This window comes from Myxocyprinus asiaticus, chromosome 6 (assembly GCF_019703515.2).
Source record: "Myxocyprinus asiaticus isolate MX2 ecotype Aquarium Trade chromosome 6, UBuf_Myxa_2, whole genome shotgun sequence".
Lineage (NCBI taxonomy): Eukaryota > Metazoa > Chordata > Actinopteri > Cypriniformes > Catostomidae > Myxocyprinus > Myxocyprinus asiaticus.
In genome coordinates, this window is record NC_059349.1 from 24,886,119 (window position 1) to 24,906,891 (window position 20,773).

Consider the following 20,773-nt stretch of genomic DNA (forward strand, 5'->3'; position numbering starts at 1 on the left):
CTTCGTTTGTGTTCCATGGAAGGAAGAAAGTAATACGCGTTTGAGATGACATAACATAAGTGCAAGTAAATGATGAGAGAATTGTCATTTTTGGGTGAACTATTCCTTTAAGACACAACGTTTTTTGGATTGTAAATAGGCTTCATTGTTAGAGATGCTCATTCCATCATGTATTCAATTGACACTCAGGAGTTTATGGGTTAATTTACCATCACTTTTACTTAAAGGATAAATATGTAATGTTGACATTAAGCGTTTAAAATGGGAACTGCAGTCCAAATTCAAAATATTGGAGAGAGTTGTCTTCCCCGCCCCCTCCTCCCCAGAGTCGAAGCTCACGTGGGTTGCCAGGTTGAGGACACGTAACAGGAACGAGCAAACTGACAACGGCAAGTGACGAGCCTTACACTGTAAGTTGATCAGCTAATGTATATGTTTGCAATGTTTTCATTGTTTGCCAATTATGAACCAGCTCATGTGGATTTTGTGTAACTTTGTCAATGTTAGATAAATGTATTTGTGGCTTCTATGGCTGCAGCTTGCTGTGTTTTCCGCTAAATCTGGCAACACGGGGTGTCGAAATACTATTGGGAAACGGGGAGTGGGCGGGATCACACAGGCCAAAACACAAACAGAAATTCCGGCCCGAGCGGATATTTCAAAGTAGAAATATACTGGCTGTAGCATTGTTTTAGGAGAAGCCAGTATATAAACTTAGCATGTTTCCTAAATCTCTGATAACATATTATGATAATTGTATGCTTTAGTACTGTAAGTATATTACATATTGCTGCTTTAAGGCTTTAGAATTATAATTATTCCCTTGTAAAAGTGGCCACATGTAAAAAATAAAATCGGTCTAGGGATGTCCCTCTGCCCTAACTGGCCTGTCCCATCAGGTTTAGGTGAGTAAACTTCCGGTGAGGTCCAGACGGGAGCTCCTTCTGTTCTGCTTGCGTGGCAAAGGCGGGACGTGTGACGTAGGCCGGCTCGAGGTGTTTACTGTTCCTCCCGTCGAAGAGAGAAAAGGACTGGGCTTAGCGGAGGCATATATCTCATACACTTTCACTGCGGTTTTAGGTTCAAGGAGCCATTTTAAAAGGCCAAAACAGGTTGATACAGGACCAGTTGGCCATGGCGTACGCGTACCTCTTCAAATACATCATAATCGGAGACACGGGTAAGCAGCGCGAGTGAGTCTGTTATTTCCGCAGTGTTGGAGTCAATGACGTGGTTCAAGCAGAGACGCGAGGGGTTGGGAGAACTAACAGGCTGTTTTTTTCCTCTGCCTTTCCATCTACCTCAGTAGCTCTTAGACTAACATTTATCCCGCCTATAAAATCACATCCTAAGCGTGTGCTGCATGTCATAGCATCAGTGTGCCGTTATAAGGCTGTCACTGTCTTTTGTTTTCCGCTGCTTCACTCAGACTGGATGGGGGGAGCTAGCAGGCAAGCTAAATATTGCTTCATATGAGCAGTCTCCCTCAATAACAACAACAACAGCACCATCTGTACTTTTCAGAAGCATGACGTGTTGAATGTCTACCAACATGCTGTGTGCATGTCAGTGCATCTGGCTCCAGCTGTTTTACTGAAATGTTTTTTTTCAAACCCCAGCTAAAGGCCACAACATCCTAGCTGGTTAGCCAACACCGCTAGCAGTTATTTACCCTATCTGAAAATGGCGTTCACTGAATTGCTTTTTTTTCAGACGAGTAAAACCCTCAATAATCAAGGAGCATTGTATATATGCCTCATGTTTTTGTCACTAAGCCTCATATTGATCAGTCAGAGTCATATAATATGTTTCGCTAATGGTAACCCCATATATTAGCTTCTTGGATTTGATTTTTCACTGTAGGCCTTTCCCCAAGACAGCGATGCGTCAACTCGACACGATGCATTTCTACCTTTAAACTGGGTTATGTCTCATAACTAGCTTTGCTCAGAGGATAGTGTATTTTTCACAGCTGAGTTTTCCTCAGTATGTTACATCAGTAATATCAATACAGAACTGCACTAAAAAAGTAAGACTGTCCAAATGTTTAATGCACAAGACCTTTTAACAAGCTTTTCATCAACAGAATGAAATAGTTTTCCTCATTGCCAGGGAAGCTACTTTTCTGTGTCTTGTGGAGATGGAGTGGTGATCAGCATTTTTTAAATGGGAGATCGAACCTACACAAATAATGTTTTTTCTTTAGATTTAAGCATCTTTACTGAACTTCTAAAATATATGAGCTAATCCTCATGATTAGGAATTAGCCTAACCTGTATTGTAACATTCTATAATCAGTATAAGTGTTTTTCGGCATCTAAGCAACCATTACTTGGTCAAAGTGCTTGGTCAAAAACTTATTCTACTGCATTTCATGATGATCAAACAGTAGTCAAAACCTTGTGTTTGAATTATTGTAGTAAATACTTTCTGGCAGTAGTGCTGTTATGTGTTTTTATGTTGTCTCTTTGCATGTTGCTCAATTGAGGTCAGATGATGCTCATTTGAAACCCAATGTGGCTAGTCATTGCATGGTGAGATTGTATCCGGCCTAGTCTGTGTTCATACTTGAAGGCATAAACTGATAATAAAAGACCTAACTTTTGCTTGATTTCCTAGGCAAACTACATTTGCATTTGTTCATGTAGCAGATGCTTTTATTTAAGGTGACTTAAGCTGCGGTCACACTACACTTTGCACCCATTCAAACGCATCTGAATGCAGGAGACCAGAAACGCAAGCTGATGCAAAGAAATATCACGTTCCTCCATGGACGGAAGTTCAAGTTTGGTGAACTCTGACCTGCAAATCTGTATGACAAGCAAACTCGTGATCAATAGAAGATCAAAAAGTGCACCATTCAGGGGATTTGAGGCCAATACCAATCACGATATTTTAACATTGTTGGGCCTGATTCCGATCACCGATATTTCTTTTAAAAGTACCGTTTACCACACTTTCGCAAGATATATGCTGAAATATGTTAATGCCCTACACTATTAAATTACATTCAATTTGCATTTATTGTGAAATGTTAACATTTATTTGAATGTGAAACAGTTAAGAATTGTTCTGTTGTCACTATCTAAGATAATTGTGACACACTGGCAACCAGTACAAACCATTATAGCTTCACTCACAGCAGAGATACATTCAAAAATAAGAGAGATGTATTCATTACAAGCTCCAAAACCACTCCAAAAAGAGAGCTAATTAGTATCTATGATTTGTTTACTGTCTTTGACGTTTTGTTGTAATGCAAATCACTAATTATTAATCAACTGTGTGAAGACGTGGTGCTGTTATTAGTGGTATTGTGACAAACATATATATCTGATTTAAATTGGGGTTCTCACAATATAGTTGGGATTAGGGATGCACCGATACCACTTTTTCTCTTCCAATTCCGATATTGGAAATCTCAGTATCGGCCAATCCCGATTCGATACCAATGTTGTTTCTTTGCATAATCGATTTAGAATATCTTTACATTATTGTGTGGAACTAATTGGGTGTGCTCTTTAATATGTAAAGAAACACAAACCTCTAACTACACATTATTTCAATATAAATGTATAGCTTATTAAGAAAAACATTATTGTAACTAGTATACTGGATAATGTAGCAGCAAAATTAACAGTAATTCCAGTCTTCAAGTCTTCAGTAGAAAAGCAGTTTATTTTTATTTATTTTTTTTTTTTCTTCAACTTGCTTCTGGACTTTAAATGATTCAGATCTATTTTTGTTAAATTTAGTTGTAAACAAATTATAATAATACATTATAATAGTAATATATAGTAATTTAAAATTTAACTTTTAAACCCTCACACTTTTATTTTGACATTCTAAACTCTCCAGGAAGTTGTGTATGTGTCTGTTTGTAGGAAAGTTCACAGTAGTTTAATTAATTTCTTATTCAAATTCTGGTAAAAATGCACCTCCGGTGCCGTTCTAAATGCATATTATAAGTGAACCAAACTATTGAGCATCTACATCTGAGATGTTGTTCGTGCTTAAATATTGCGCACCACGTGAAGGCTAAAAATAGCCGCGAGTGTGTGTGTAAACAGAGCAGCGCCATTCAATAACGTATTGGCGCTGCGCGTGCATTTTATATATTTACTTATTAAACAGCCCTTTGTGATTCACAGAGCTATCCCACGTCTTCAAGTGGCTTTGAATAAAATGCACGAGTCATATGAACTACTTTATTTGTGTTTTTATGGTTCTTTTATGTCATTTTGAGCTTGACAATAACTAACATGACTAACACATAGTATCGGATTTGGATCGGGCTCATCGGACCAATACCCGATCGATCTAAAAGCTTCAGTATCGGAGCCGATTCCGATCCAGGTATCGGATTGGTGCATCCCTAGTTGGGATGAGTGACTGATGAGAGATTGAGAGAGCACCCGCGTGTTTGATTGTCATCGAGAGCGTGCGTGTTGGAGGGAGTAGGCTAAAACTAAGAGCGTGCATAATTGCTCAAACTGTCTCTCGTTCCACACACTGTCTGCCACAACTCGCGCTACATCATGTATACTCCGACTTCTGTTTGCATGATTATTTGTTGTTCAATTCATTTTTACATCCATAATGTCTCTATGCACCTTAATTTGCTATGTGCAAAACTTAAAAATGTTCATATTCGACTAGTCGGTCATTTGTTTGAACGACTAGTCAAATAATATTTATTAAGGATAATAATGTTTAATTTGGCTCAGCTATGTTCCTGTGACCCCGCTGAACAGACACTTTTCAGAGGGATAAACGGTCGATAAACGCAGCACTTCAACATGGTAACTAACAGAAATTCAACATTTTTAAAATAAACCAGCATATTCATTTGAATTACATCTTGTCTGAAAGTGAATATTCATGAATACTTAGAATTGCCAATAACTTACCCTCCATTGGCCCCAGTGTCATGCTTCGAGGGCTGAGCAAGTGCTCATTCATCAGAGTAGCACTGTATGCTGTGGCGTGCACAGAAGGAGGGTAAGAACCTGTTCTTTTGTGTTCTTCTGGTTATCCAGAAAAAGGGGGAAAATCTAATAATTTAAATAAAATTTTAATATTTTAATAATCTTACAATAATAGTAATGTATCAATATGAAATTTCCTTGTAAATTGCTGAAGCATTTAGTAAAATTAGGCAGAGGTGCCATAAACACAGATTATCAAAAAATAATACTTGATTTCTACTTCATTTCAACATTGCACGATTATAATGATTGATATATATATATATATATATATATATATATATATATATATATATATATATATTATACACACAAATAAGTAGTTTGAGGGTGAAGGAAGACCGACTCTGATTCGTCACTCAGATTGCGTCATGAAAATGGGCAGTCTCTTCAGGGCCTTTTTTGTGGGCTTGCTTGACCACAGTTCTCTGATTGGTGGATCTTTCACTGCTGTACAACAGGTAGTGTAGTTGCTGAGCGTCCACGTACAGGATGCGTGACACAAATTTCATCATCAGCAGAGCGCTCTAGTACTCAATGTGCGCAGCCCGATTTTTCAAACTGCGTCTTTGTATGCGAGTGCGCCTGAAATTATTTGCACTAATTAGTGGGTCTACAAGGTGGCAACACTTGCATTTGAGCCGTTGCTGTCACTAAGAAGTGCTAGAAAAAGATCTAATCGCTGCTAAAATACACAAGACAAATGTGGAAACAAAAATAGTGAATATGCACATCAAGAGCGCGTGTGAGGAGGTCTGGAGATACCTGCATTTGTATAACTTGAGTCTGAAGGACTATAAAGGCATCTTTATGTGTCTAAACTCCTGAGCAGAAATAATCCAGTATCTCTCGTAGCGCATATGTGCCTACTGCCTGTATATGCAAGCGGTCAAAATAAAGTATACTTTTAAAGGCTCGCATTTCGACTGTACAAAACCGAAGCATACTTGGAGCTTAAAGATTTATAAATTATTGTTAAAATCAATTCGGCTATGGAAAAAATTTATAGGATTTTTAATTCTGGAACCTGACTGTTGTGCTCTGTTGTACTAATTATAATATGAGCGTTTGCGTCGCTTTAAGTCTAGATAGAAATTCAATACGTCTTGTATACAATATTATCATAAACTGAAGGAGCTGTCCAAATCAGCCAAAGCCAGTTTACGTTTTGTTTGCACTAATAAGCCATTGGACTAAACAATTTTTTAAAAGTACCGTGGTATTACCAGGTATTATCTCGATACCGTTATTGTACAATGATTCTGCCACATTATTGCTTTAAGGTCCTAAATGTTAATTCCAGATGATACTAAAATAACATTATATTTATAGTTAAAAAATGAAGTGAAAGTAGTATAGAAAGTAGGGATGTTCCGATACCATTTCTTTTGAGTACGAGTACCAATATTTTTTATTTTTTTTATTTATATTTTCTTTTAGTACTCGTCGATACCGAGTCCGATACCTGTTTTTTTCTGAACTCAATATCAGCAGTTTATTTAAATTTTATCATCAAAATTGTGTTTAAATAAATGAAAACTTTAATCAAATGAAAGTATAACAATTAATTTTCAACATGAAGTTGTATTATTTTTTTATCAAATGAAGTGATTTTATACAAAACCTCACAGCACTATCCTAAATACAACATTAGTTATTTTTGTGAAATAAAGTGCTGCATAATAGAGCATCACAGATGTGAGATATTGCTCAAGTATAACAGTTACTATTGATTTATTATTATATATTAGTAATAGTATAACAGTGAATATTACATAACTATACAGCAGTGATCTATTTCTATCATACTTTTTCATGGCAGCTTTTATTTTGGCAGAGCTTTTATTTTGAAGTGTTTCTGTGTTGTTAGACCAAGGAGCTCTGACGTAATGATGGCAGATTCCCAATCTGGAAAAGCAGGTCTCTACGTGAATCACAGTAATTATTAAACCGCAAAAGGCTACTGTATAAATAAATAAATAGGTAGTCTGTATATGACTCATGCTAAAAAGTTAATTAGCGCTCTGCCTGCTGTCATCTGCTACAAAGAGAGCATGTGATGCTCATAATATTGTTTTCTGTGTATGAGCCAAGGATCTCTAAAGGTATGAGCAGTTTGTGTCTCTATGTCAGCACAACACCAGCTCCACACATTCACAAGCACTCACATTTAAAACACTGCACATGCAAACAATCTATTTCTCTCATTATGGCAGCTTTTGCTGTAAAATAATCTCACTAGGACATGACGTGATTTCAATCTGTGCGCTGAATGTTTACATAATGACATTCTTACGTCTGATCGGTTTTTGGTATCGGAGCATTTTTACGAGTACAAATACATGAGTGTGGTATCGGCCCGATTTTGGTATCGGTGCATCCCTAATAGAAAGTGCCAGTTCTATAAAGAGAATGATGAGGTCAGAGTGAAAGCTACAGAGATAACAGGATCAAGTGAGGCAGGAGAGATGAAAGTGATGAGAAAAGTGATGACCAGAAAAAGAATTAGAGCCCTCCAAGGTCAAAAACATGGTGTTACCACGGACCATGTCTAAAAAACATTGTAATACGATGGTAGTTTTGTGAGAAAAATAACAGAATAGGCTATTTGTGATTTAAATAAAAAAATATATATTTTTTTTGAATATCTATATAAAAAAAGAAAATGCAATGGTGCCCTTTTTATCATTCAGCCCCTGCTGAGGTCTGTGCAGGCCACTTAGGCTACGTCCACATTAATCAGGATACATTTGAAAACAGTATTTAGTGTGGATGTGGCCTAAGTGTTATGTGTGATTTCATGCGTGCTGCAATTAAAAAAGATTGGCCCTAAATTTAGGCATAATCGCATATCCGACCGGTGCATCCCTAACGCTGACCTCTTGGCTCAATACGAAGAATACATATTTCAAAGCTGCGTGTTTTATTGTTGCTGGAAAGTGAATAGACAATATATTTGAACATTTTAAATGTAATCAGGGATGCAAACTGCTCGCCTTTCTACTAAAGTCGTCCTTTCTGAAGCTAATTTGCCCAAATTGTTTGGTAAAAGTTTCTACATTTTCCATAAAATCACTTAAAAGGGTTACTTTAAGCTTAAAAAAAAGAGAGCTTTAAATACAACAAAATCTTAAAATAAAACAAACAAATGAACAGAAATGATACATCTGGAACACCTGCTATGACTTTCTTTAAATTTTATCATTTTTTGTACATCGCTCATGATTTTGCATCCTTGATAGTATTATTTGTTATTTGTGATGTATTGTTTACTAAAACCAGAAGCCTTCTCGCGTGACATCATATCCTGATCTGTTGCATTGTCTGGATAAAAAAAAAATAGTGTGCTCAAAGTGTAGTGTGACGGCCCTTTTACAAATGATAAACGATATATACATCAAAATCAAAACTAGTTGGTCAACTGGATATTGGCCCTCTTGGTAGCATAAAAAACTAAGCTGTTATTTTTTATTTTTAATAAATTATACACAGAAGCGAGCAACGTATTTGACTAATATATGTTACAATGCTTAACCGCTGCACAAACACTAGTTAAATAGAATATTTATTACAATTTTGATGCAACATGAGTAGACCTACGTGGACTGCTATCATTTACACTTCATGATTAGTTACTGATAAATGTGAAAGCTGGAATTGCAATCTTTATTATTTATTCGATTAATTGTGCAGCCCAACAAGCAGAGCTACCTTACCAAATTTCAGTCGAGTTATTGTATAGTACAAGCTAGTGTGTCTACTTAAGTGCAGAGAACAGCAGAGATTTATTTCAAACACTTTTTTTTAACCCACATTTGTAAGTGTTTGAGAGTTGTGGGTTATTACGATAGTAATATCCTCACCCTTAAAGGTTAGATTAACCCTTTGGTTCAAAATCTTTTTTTTTTTTTTTTTTTTTTTTCTTTCAGCTGTATGCCACAACTCAACTGGACAGTATGGTACAGAGTTAGATTAAAGCAATATTAACCAGCTGTTTTTAGATTATATATGTTGTCAGCCATTATTTTCAGAAGACAGACGGGCCATAACAAAGCTTTAAAGCCTGTTTTTGTTTGTTTGTTCATATTCCTAGTTAGAAACCATATTGTTCTGCAGATGTATAACTTTATAGTGTTTGCTGCAGGTGAATCTGCACATTACACATTGTCTAATTTAATCATTATGTTGTCTCCATACATCTCTCTTGTGAGCACTCTTTGAATGCAGCTTACTTGCTTAGCAATGAGTGTTGCTAATTGTAACGCCTACTCCTAAGCATTTAACCTGTTTGTGTATCTTGGCAGATCCTCTAATCTAATTTGGGGGGATGGGTTTATTTGGTTTTGCCAATTATGTAAACTGTCTTGGTTTGAAGATTTTGCTCAATTAGCCTAGTTTATAGAATAATCAAAATCCAAGTAATTTAATAAGTGAAATTTTGTAAAAGGCCAAATGTCTAGTTCAAACTACAAATTACGAAACAAAGCAAAGCGAAAACACTGCAGATGATAGAGGTCATAGAGGTCATTTGTGTGCCAGAGATTTTGCATTACAGATTTTGTGCTTTTGTTTTCTAGATGTATGGATTTTTTGTGTGTGTTTAAACCATATAATTTTTTTAATAATCATTACAAAGTGAATATTGAAATACAGAAATGGATAAGCAAAAGGGTTGTATATAACATATCTTTGTCTATGCTATCAATCCATCTGGTAATTGGTGTTACATGCTGTTGTCTGGCCTATAGATCTCAGGTGTGAACATTCAATTTTATCCTCCTATTTTCTCAGCAGTAGTATGAGATGGTTAAATTAAAAACATTGTATGAACATATATGTTTGTGTTGTATTGGACTATTATGTGTGATGTGAAAGGGGAAGGGCAATTTAGCATCACTACATTTAAACCTCATCACCTTTTTGAAGTTTCTCAAATAAAGACTCATGACATAAAGACAAATGAATTCAATGCAGTGGGATACAGATAATATAATTGTGGCCATTCATATGTGACCCTCTGTGTTTGCTTTGCAGGTGTGGGGAAGTCATGCCTATTATTACAGTTTACAGATAAGCGCTTCCAGCCAGTGCACGATCTCACTATCGGTAAGGCTCATTATATTCCTTCATTAATTAAAACAGCAGGAAACCGTTCTAATCCGCACAGGAAACAGGTTGGTGCCAGTCTGCTTTCAAAAGGTTTTTAAGGAACCTTTTATAAACTAGATTTTTGTGAGGATGGGCAGGCTTCATAAATCAATTCCAGATGAGCAGTTGGCCTAGATAAATACATAAAATTGGCCAGAATGTCCAGTTTTCTATCAGGAATGTTTTATAGTTAGTAGTGTTGATGTAAATCAGAGTTGATGTGTTCAATTCCCTGTGCTGTCGTGTGAGTTATGAATCAAGCTCTGCCTTTATTTATTTTGACAGGTGTTGAATTTGGAGCGCGAATGATCACTATAGATGGCAAACAGATAAAACTTCAGATCTGGGATACGGTAAGATTACATTCACTGTTTCGTCTGATGCACACTGCAAATTTATCATGCACCTTAATTGTGCAGAAAAGCAACTTGATACATCTATTTTAGTTTCTTTTAATTTTAGTTTGTTCATTTATACAGTACCTTAGGTTGGTTTCAAAGCCTTTAGAAAATAATATGAATGGAACCACACCAGAAGTTGTAGATAGTCTGATAGATGGTGATATATGACTCTGATATAGTAGAGACAATGATGAGAAAACGTGTTTCCTCATTAAACAGTCTTGGCCATACAAAAAAGAAGCGTGACTGTTTTCCATTCGCATTAAAGCTAATTTAAAAAAGCCTGTAAGCGATTTTCAACCGGTTTGCCAACAGTTGCCATGTTGCTTAATTCAACCACATGCCCTCCAAAACCCACACTTCCAAAAGCGTGTCAGCGAATCTAAACGTGCAGAATGATTGACAGACAGATAATTTTTCTGCTTGGCTAGTTTTCTGATTGAGTAAAAAGCATGGGCTGCTCCCATGACACATTTATTTATTTTTTCAGTTTACAGAGCCTAGAGCTGTCACAAATATAGGTATGATTTTTTTAGGACACCTATTTTAGTGATATCTGTCTGGTAGACAGGACATTTAGGTACAGCACCTTAAACTTCAATACAGAATGGAACATACACCATAAAACCTGGGGAAAATGTACTTTTCAGGGAGCTAGTTGCACTGCTTTAAACCATACTGAAACACTCCTTCAAATATGTTAACTTTATCTAGCAATTATGGCTGTCAATCGATACAATTTTTAATCTAATTAATTACATGGAATGCCGATTAATTAATCGCATACATAAATATTTGCTGAGAAAGCCCCTCAAATAACAATAATTCAATATATAATTATGAATAGTTATATTTAAATAATTATAAATAATATACACTACCGGTCAACTTTTGAAACACTTGACTGAAATGTTTCTCATGATCTTAAAAATCTTTTGATCTGAAGGCATATGCTTAAATGTTTGAAATTAGTTTTGTTGACAAAAATATAATTGTTCCACCATATTCATTTATTTCATTTTAAAACTAAAATTTAGTAAAAATAAAAAAAAGTTTTTGAAATTGATGACTTGGACCAAATAATAAAGAAAAGCAGCCAGTAAGTGCCCAACATAGATGGGAACTCCTTCAATACTGTTTAAAAAGCATCCCAGGGTGATACCTCAAGAAGTTGGTTGAGAAAATGTCAAGAGTACATGTCTGCAAATTCTAGGCAAAGGGTGACTACTTTGAAGATGCTCAAATATAACACAGTTTTGATTTATTTTGGATTTTGTTAAGTCACAACATAATTCCCATTGTTCCATTTATTATTCCATAGTTTTAATGACTTTACTATTATTCTAAATGTGAAAAAAAAAATTATAATAAAGAATGAGTGTGTTTCAAAACCTTTGACCGGTAGTGTGTGTGTGTGTGTGTGTGTGTGTGTATATATATAATATTATTATTAAAAAATAATAATACAGATTATTAAATTGCATTACATTATTTTGGCACTCAAGTGAAGTATTAAAAAAGACAATACAAAAAGTGGCTTTAGAATGCAATATATTGTTTATTTCCATATAATTGTACATAAGCCTATCATTTCACAGCAAACCATTTTGCAATTGAATTCGTCAATCAGTCCGAGATTTATTATAAGGGCTTGTTTAAGGATCCGTCAATGTACACCTGCATCAGACACATGCTTTTGGACCGTCTCGGTTGTGTTGCAACTTGCATCATAAACAGGCGGTTTTAGATTGCTGTGTCAAGTTAAACGAAGTTTAAAACTTAGAAAACACGTCTTGAGATCCCTGCCTTTGGATTTGCGCTCCATCAAATTGTTTTTACACAAGAACATGTTCTCATCTTGTGTTGTCTGCTGTCGGTAAGTGTGGTTTGTTCTCTGTCTTTATAAGCTGTGCATTGCCTATACAGCAGGTTTTGCTTACTGCCCCCTGGAGAAAACAGGTGCTACTCCATGCTTGAACTGCTCATTTGGAAGGAATATTCCTTATTACGGTCTGGGGACATGATTAATTGCATACTTGCATTTTTTTTAACACTTTATTTTTTATATAGTTATTCACACTGAATTAACGCGTTAAAATGACAGCCCTAGTAGTAATATATATTTTTTCTTTTGTTCATTGGCTGTAAACAATGATTTCAGTTTTATAGAGAAGGACCTGAGTAAGCAAAAATAGTTTGCTGGTTTATGTAGACTTCAATTTGTGTCTTTCAAAATGTGCCAGCTTAAATAATTCTTTATTTTTCATAAAAATTACATGTAACTGGGTGTATGTCTATTTAAATGACAAAGCCATTGTCTAAATTGACTTGAATGCTATGCCAGCATGTATATATGTTGTTGCAATAAAGCAGTAAATATTTTGAGATAATCATGACCAGACCTGCTTAAAGGGATGTTCCGGGTATAATACAAGCTAAACACATTAAAAATAATTTGGACTCATCCTTTGTTTATCTAAACAAGACTTGCGGTTACAGCCAGGCAGTTACAATAGAAGTAAAATGGGCTAGTCCATTAATATTACAATACACAGTTTTAAAAGTAGTCCCAAGACGTAAACATAGTATGTAAACATGATTTTACTGTGATAAAATCACTTCCTTACCCTATTTTTGTACAATTGAATCTGATATTACATTATGACATAACGGCAGTAAACTGTAATCTTGTGAACACTGGTAAGTCGCTTTAAAAAGTATTTATTTGAATGTTTATGGACTGGCCCCATTCACTTCCATTATTAAGTGCCTTACAATAACAACAATTTTGACTTTAAAATTTAACGAGGGTCAAGTCTAAATAATTTTTTGTGGTAATCAGCATTTTGCCACAAATGCTTTCAATTGAGCTTAACTTTAAATCAACCTGGAACATTCATTTTAATTATCCTTGCATAAGAAATGTAGTCATGAAAAGAGGTTGAACAATGAAAATGTTCCTGCTGTGTATGAACATTTTGGCCAGCAGAGGGAGACAAAGTATTTGCCATGTTACTATGGACTCACACACTAACATAGCATTTACCAAACCCTCATAGCTTGTGTTATATGTGACTTATTTTGTTTAATACATTTTTAGAGAGTAGTTAAGATTAAGAGACTCATACCAGTTGTTTATGTAATAGTGGTGTCAATTTTGTAAGTTAAATAAAGTCAAGTTAATTGAAATGTTTTCATGTTCATAGGCTATTGGCATGGGTGAGGCTATCTTATGAAACATCTTATGTCAGGATAATTAGGGGTAATCATGTGGTAGTTGTTTTGGTGTGGTTTCTTGTAGCCATGCTACGATGATGTCATCAAGATTGTACCATGTCTTTAAATGCAGCATAAATACTTTTTTCAAGGTTATTTCAACAAGCGTTCGGAGATAAAACTAGAGAAAATGGGGGAGTGTTGGATGAAGTAATAGGAGAAATCCGCATGTCTGGCCTTCCTGTAACCTTCCACTCCAGCAGATGGCATGCATAACGGTGTCATTCATCATTTATTCACAATGGGCTCCATTAACTCTAATGTTAACAGCTGCCCCAGGGAATGGGTTATTGAATTCAAATACGTGCTCCTGGCTTATTTGCGTGCTGTCAAAGGGGGTGGGTTGACCAGGGGCCATCTTATGCCATGACACTCTGTTGAACGGTGGCCATGTGCTCGGAGCTGGCTGATTGGACAGACGCCGTGCTCTAGAGAAGCATTGTAAGAATGGGGAGTCGACAGTGTCTCCGTGCATGTGAAGTCGCTCTACCCCAAAATCCAGAGGCTCTCAGCATTAGCAGACGGAAGGCTCAAAAATGGAAATTTGGCTTGCACTGTGGTCTTTTAGAGCTGGAGGACCCAGTACACCACCAGCCTGAAGGGACTGTAGTGCACAGACTTGAGAAACAACATAAATTATAGACATTTGTTGGCATCTGATTGTTCCTTATTAACTGGCTAGTACTGATGATGCAGTGATTGTGTGTGTGTGTATGTATTCCAGGCCGGACAGGAGTCCTTCCGTTCAATCACCAGGTCTTACTATAGAGGTGCGGCTGGGGCACTCCTAGTTTATGACATCACAAGGTGAGACCAAACACATTTGGTTGTCATATTTTTGTAGCTTTTCTGCTTTAATTGTCTTTGCTACTCTAGTGGCAGGGTGCAATGCAATTATTACTGAGATTTAAATTGTTGTGTAAATGTTCGTTGTTTGTGCAGAAGGGACACCTTTAATCACTTGACAACTTGGTTAGAAGATGCTCGTCAACATTCCAACTCTAACATGGTCATCATGCTCATTGGAAATAAAAGGTTAGTGCAACATTTTTATTTAGGATACCTTACAAAGTATTTAGTACACCTAGCATCAGTTTAACAGCAGTAGTCGAACGATGTTTAATAACCCTTTCTGAAATCTAGAGAGCAGGGTGTCCGAAAGCCATAATTTAAATTAGATTTGCATAAAATTTCTGTAAAATGGACACATTGTTTATGCTTCACAATAATAATTTAAAAAAAGGTATGCTGAAAATGATTCATTATCTATTGTCAACACAATCGGTACAATTTGGAATTGACTCAGTGGGGAGGTAACCCTTAATATGCAGGAAATGCGGTTTAATTCAGTATAGTATTTTAAGTTAATGTTTGCAATCCAGATTAGTTTGATCAAGCAAAATCTGACTTGGTTTGTCATGGCAGTGATTTGGAATCACGGAGAGAGGTGAAGAAAGAGGAGGGAGAGGCCTTTGCCAGAGAACATGGTCTGATCTTTATGGAGACTTCTGCAAAGACTGCATCAAATGTAGAAGAGGTAAAATAGCACTTCGTCTCAGAGGTCTTAAGTGCTTGTGAGATGATTTATGTTTGGGTCCTTGTGTGAAAACATGTGCACATACATGCATACAGATAATGCCCTAGGGACACAAACTAGGGAGAAAACATTCAGTTCTCTGCAGTGGGAGCCAAGAAGCTAAAGCAGGGCTTAGAGCTGGCCTGAGTGGGGGTGTTAAATTGTGCCTCCCCCATCCTCCCACCCTAAGCCTCCTCAATGATTAATTTGTCTCATTAGTGTCGTGTGAATTCTCCTGACCCTTCCCCCACCCCTTTATGACATTTCAATCTCCTATTTAAGGGTCATGCATATTCATAGATTCCCTGCCACACGCACAGATACAAGCACACACATCTGCGGCACTTGTTCAGCCATCTCTTTCTCTCTCTGTGTAATTTAGCCACAGAGGACTGATTGCTCTGGAGAGCTGAGGGGTAGTTCCACCAAAAAGCAAACCATCTCTTTTAATTAGACTACAAAGTGCCTATGGCAGGTCTTAAGACTAAGCATGAGCCAGAGCCTCTGCCATGTTTATTTTCTCTTGGTGACCAATGTGTGCTCATCTTGAGTAATAAGACATGATCACTTACAGCCAGATGGGGGCACCAGCCTTCAACTGTAAATACTGTGCTTGTTTTTGCTTTTGAACATGTCAAGATGATTCTGTTTAATCTGACTCAGTTATTTATAAATTATATTGATTACCCATTGCAGGGCTACAGACTGCGACTAAAATTGTCGCATATGCAAACAAAAATAATTGATTGCGACAATTATTTAAAATCTAGTCGCAACTGGCGACAGTCGGGTTGTGTGCGGTCATGTGCGATTTCATCATATATCATCTTGTGAGTTATTGAATACATCTTTAAAGTGCGCACCAGTGTGTCTCATGCCTGTTCTCTTTCTGACGATCTCGCTGCACCACACGTTACAACAAAACCAGCGCGAGAGAGTCGTGAACAAATGACTCTTTTGAACCGGGTCTTTTTCATGAATCACCCGAAAAGAACGGCGGGTTTGAGCTCAAGAGCTCAGGTTAGCAGTTTGAATCAGATTCACTTTATTAGCGAATCAGCCGTCAGTGAGCTCACATCTGGGAGTGCAGACATTTCAAAATAAGAGTCCCATGTGTATTTCGGGCTTCTTTGTAATTAAAAGTCACGTATTGTATACCAGTTTTTTTTTCTTTTCTTTTTTTTTCTAGTAATTATTGATTGTGATTGGAGTAGCACAATAAACTGCATCTGGGATTTCATTCGATTTGCACTCTTGCAGTCTCTGTGTCTGGGCCATCTAGTCACAATAAAGAAAGACTAAGGCAATACTGTAAAACAATTAAAATTTTATATATATAATATATATATATAAAAAAAACACACACACAAAATCAAGCTTTTGACACTTAGGACAATTGAGGGACCTGTACACAACTATTACTCAAGGGTTTGGTTAGTGATGTAGTGTTACACATAAAACACATATGATAGGTCAAGCAGTTAAGAGGATTGCATTTTTGCCTAGATTCTTTTAAAATGTGGCCTTATGTTTGTGTTTCAGGCATTTATCAACACGGCCAAGGAGATTTATGAAAAGATCCAAGAGGGAGTCTTTGATATAAACAATGAGGTAACCCATATAAAGAGGAAGCACACTCTTTGTTTGTATTACGAGTTTAAAATAACTGTGTCAAGAGAACTTCCTTTAGCACTGAAATCCATTACATATGGTTTGGGGTTGCATTAACCCTAAATTCTCTGTCATTTACCATTTTTTGTTTAGTTTTTTTTAAACATTGACGGATTATTCCAAATGCTGTCTGTCATTTTGACAGTAAAAAAAGAACAAAAAAACCATTTTGACCTAGTGCCATCAGTTTTGACTTTACCTTGATGGAAATTTTACAACTCAGTCCGTCAGTGATGAATAAAGATTTTTTTTTCTAGCACAACCTCTGCGGATGTTCTGGTGGGTATATTCAGAAACTGTCAGCACAAGTGTTGATTAGGTTTTAGATAAACTTTCAGAACTTCTCCTCAATATTAGTGAAAGGTGCTGCCACAAATAGGATGAAAACTTGCATTCTGTTTCACCAATAAAGAGGTTTAATAAAATATGATATGAAGAAAACAAAATCACATTGTTGTAGATTCTCAGTTTACATAAATGTTGGATGGTTGATAACCATTGGACTATGGTGATATTTACTCACAATAGCTACATTGTAGTTCTCAAATATATGCAAATTCAAATGTAATAACCAGTGGGCCATAACAGATGTAATTGTACTAGTTTGCATGTGATTTAAACATTGTAATATCCAACAAAATGTTTAGGAATGTAATGGTGCATGCCTGTACAATGATATAAATGCATGTATTACTAAAGTGAAAGAAGAGAGCAAGACCACTTACCTAGGAACACAAATCTTCTCCAGGAAAAGCTCCACACAAGCGCCTCTGTTTCTCTCTACTGGCTGGTAGCCAACATGTAAATTCCTCACATCTTGTAAATTACAGTCGGTTTGATGGAGGTAAGCCCACTGCAGCTATTTTATTGTAGTAGGAAAAGTTAAAAAAGAAAAGTCAAAGCACGGTCCAAACCACATCAGCTGATAGAGATCCTGGCCAGGAACCTCAATGTGAGCTCCCCCTCTCATCCCACATTACTATAAATCAATTTTGACGCAATGTGGAGTTTCCTAAGAATGTTACAGAAGCGCAGCCTCTCTTTGGAGTTATGGTTTTGAACGGGAGCACACTTAAGGGAAAGTTGGCAAGGTGTATATGTTTGTGTGATGAATGAAAGTGCTACCAGCTTGTGTGTGTGTTTGTGTGTTTTTAAGCCCTGGCAGGTTTCCCTGCCTTTCTGTGTTACCGCTGGAATAACACTCCTGAGGTTCTCCCGCCTTGGTGCTGACAAAAGCTGGGCGCTAATTCAGGCCTTTTGGGGCTGATGTTTTATGCTTAATACAGCATTATGGGACAGTACAAAATCACTGCAATTTTACATGGGTTTCTTTAACTTTTTGGGAGCGGGAATTCAAATTATGAAGTCTTTTGTCATCTGACGATGCAGCCTGATTGGAAACGAGTGCTTTCATGTCTTATTTGTGTGTGCAGGCTAACGGCATTAAGATTGGACCCCAGCATGCTGCCACTAACTCCACGATGGGTGGCAGCCAGGGAGGACAGCAAGCTGGAGGGGGCTGTTGCTGAGCACTACCCTTTACCTTCCAGGCTCCTCCACCCCTTGCGTTTCTACTGGACTGGTCGGGCTCACTAACATTTTCTTAACCTCCCAAAGCCCAGACCCCGGATTCAAATCGTATATTAGATGGCTGTCCAAAAAAATATAAAGTCCAGGTCCTCTACAAACCTCCTGTCAAACTCCTGAAGCCTGTTTGGGCTACAGCAGACATTATAATGGTTACTAGTAAGGAAAAAGGCAGGAGCTTTGGAATTATTATGGTAAATATATTCATGTTTTTTTGTTTGTTTGTTTTTTTGCCCTTTTGACTTCAAGCTGAACTGTATTAAATGCTACAAAGTCATCTATAATATTTTAATCAGTTTATTTGGGTAAATTCTATGAAAACTGTGGTGAACCCTGAAGTCAAAACGAAATGTTGAGCTGTACTGAAAGGAACAGCTATTATCAAAGTGAGGAAGTTAAAAGAAGAAAAAAGCAGGACTGTTTTAAAATGTATTTATCATTCACATTCTGTATATATAGTTATCATTTCTTGCTTTGGTGTACATTGACTGAGCTAGAATTCTGTAATGGATTTGCTTAAATTCTATACTGTATGAATAGAGCTTGAAACTGCAACAGTATTGTGATATTTCCAAACCTGCTTTGACACCGTTTTAAGGTAATCTTTTACTTTGTTTATTTTAGTTTGGTCCTGCCATCTGCCTTGACCCTCGTATCCATGCCCCGATACTTTTCTCTGTATAGAAACTCTGGCTCTATATACCTGTTTTAATGCCAAATTTGTGTTTACCTTTTTTCTAAAATCACGGCTCCAGATGTGGATCACCTCTCCAGAACTAGATCTGCTGTTTGCCTTAAAGATTTTGGGACATCAAAACAATAACATAATCATGCTATACAGGATCATTTCAGTAATTACATCCAATCATATATTGCATATGATAATGCTAGACTCACTTATCCACTAGAAAGACGCTCACACATACATGCCTATACCTATATATTCCTTCAAGTCATCACATATGCATGCATATGTATGCATATAATTATATATATTTTCCCCTCTCTTCAAAGTTATTTTTCTCAGTGCAGTCCGCTGTGTAATGTCGGTGCAGATCCACTTTAATTTAGGTGTCTGAGTGATTGTGTAAAGACTTGCTTTCTCTTGGCACTATGTTGTTAATAGATATATGGTGAACATCTTGTCTGTTGTGAAAGGGGTGTGATAAAGCCAAACCTGGAATAACTTTGTTACCCTCAAATTTATTTGCTGTGTTCTCAAAATTAAATGCTATCACGAAAAAATATAATAAAACCTTCTAAACTCAGTTTGCTTGTGCAGTTTGTAAATTACCTTCTATTCCCAGAGATCACAAACATAGTTGTCTTTTGTTCCAAATCGCATACAGACTGCATGTAATATATATTTTTTTACCATTAGCTATGTAGCAGATATTTAAATTCATCTTCAATTATTTGTATTTTTTAAAAAAAATAAAGAATCACCTTTTGTGGGATATCCTAAAATAATCCGTGTTGTATAGCACCCAATGGCTGGATTTGTGTGGCTTTGCATACCTGTTTTTCTGTAATAAATAAATAATATTCCTTAATACTCCTCAAGGACAAAACTTGATTCATCTTCACCGTTTTCATGCCTTTCCTTGGTCATATTTTAGTGAAAACTAATGGAAGTGAAATCATCATACATTTGATGAAAAACTCAACATTTAACAACTAATGACAAAACATTCTATGTGATGGCGCCTGATGAATGTACTGTATAAACACGAATGTGTTTACGTGAAGCAGGCATACAGAATCGACGTAAAGATCAAGGGCAGGCCTGAACATCCGGGGTACCAACGCCTGCAGCGATTGGCTGGTTTACGATTCAGGTAAATTCAGTTTGGGTATTTAAATGTATAGCTATTTTTTGGTCGCTTATAATTATAGCGATAGTTGTTCCGTGGTGATATAAATTGCTAATTAGCTCAGATTTAAGAATGTAATGAAAGCATGTCATCGTGTTTAATTTTAATTCCATCTGAAGAGATATGCATCGCGTTTTGAAATCAAATACTCTACTACAACATTCCCGTAAAAGAACAATATAAATGTTTCGTGCAGACATGCTAGTTGTTCACGTAGAACTTCATAAACACATTTAAGAAAATCAAATATCA

The 20,773-nt window shown here is 36.5% G+C and overlaps 1 protein-coding gene across 1 annotated transcript; it reads left to right on the top strand.

Annotated features, from left to right (window-relative positions):
• Nucleotides 1–974: 974 nt before the first annotated feature.
• Nucleotides 975–19,915, top strand: LOC127442634 (ras-related protein Rab-2A). The gene is made up of 8 exons (XM_051700810.1): nucleotides 975–1,180; nucleotides 10,023–10,094; nucleotides 10,422–10,489; nucleotides 14,538–14,620; nucleotides 14,756–14,848; nucleotides 15,239–15,350; nucleotides 16,932–17,000; nucleotides 18,494–19,915. The coding sequence occupies exons 1-8, from the start codon at nucleotides 1,135–1,137 to the stop codon at nucleotides 18,587–18,589; spliced, it is 639 nt and encodes a 212-aa protein (XP_051556770.1). The 5' UTR covers nucleotides 975–1,134; the 3' UTR covers nucleotides 18,590–19,915.
• Nucleotides 19,916–20,773: the final 858 nt, after the last annotated feature.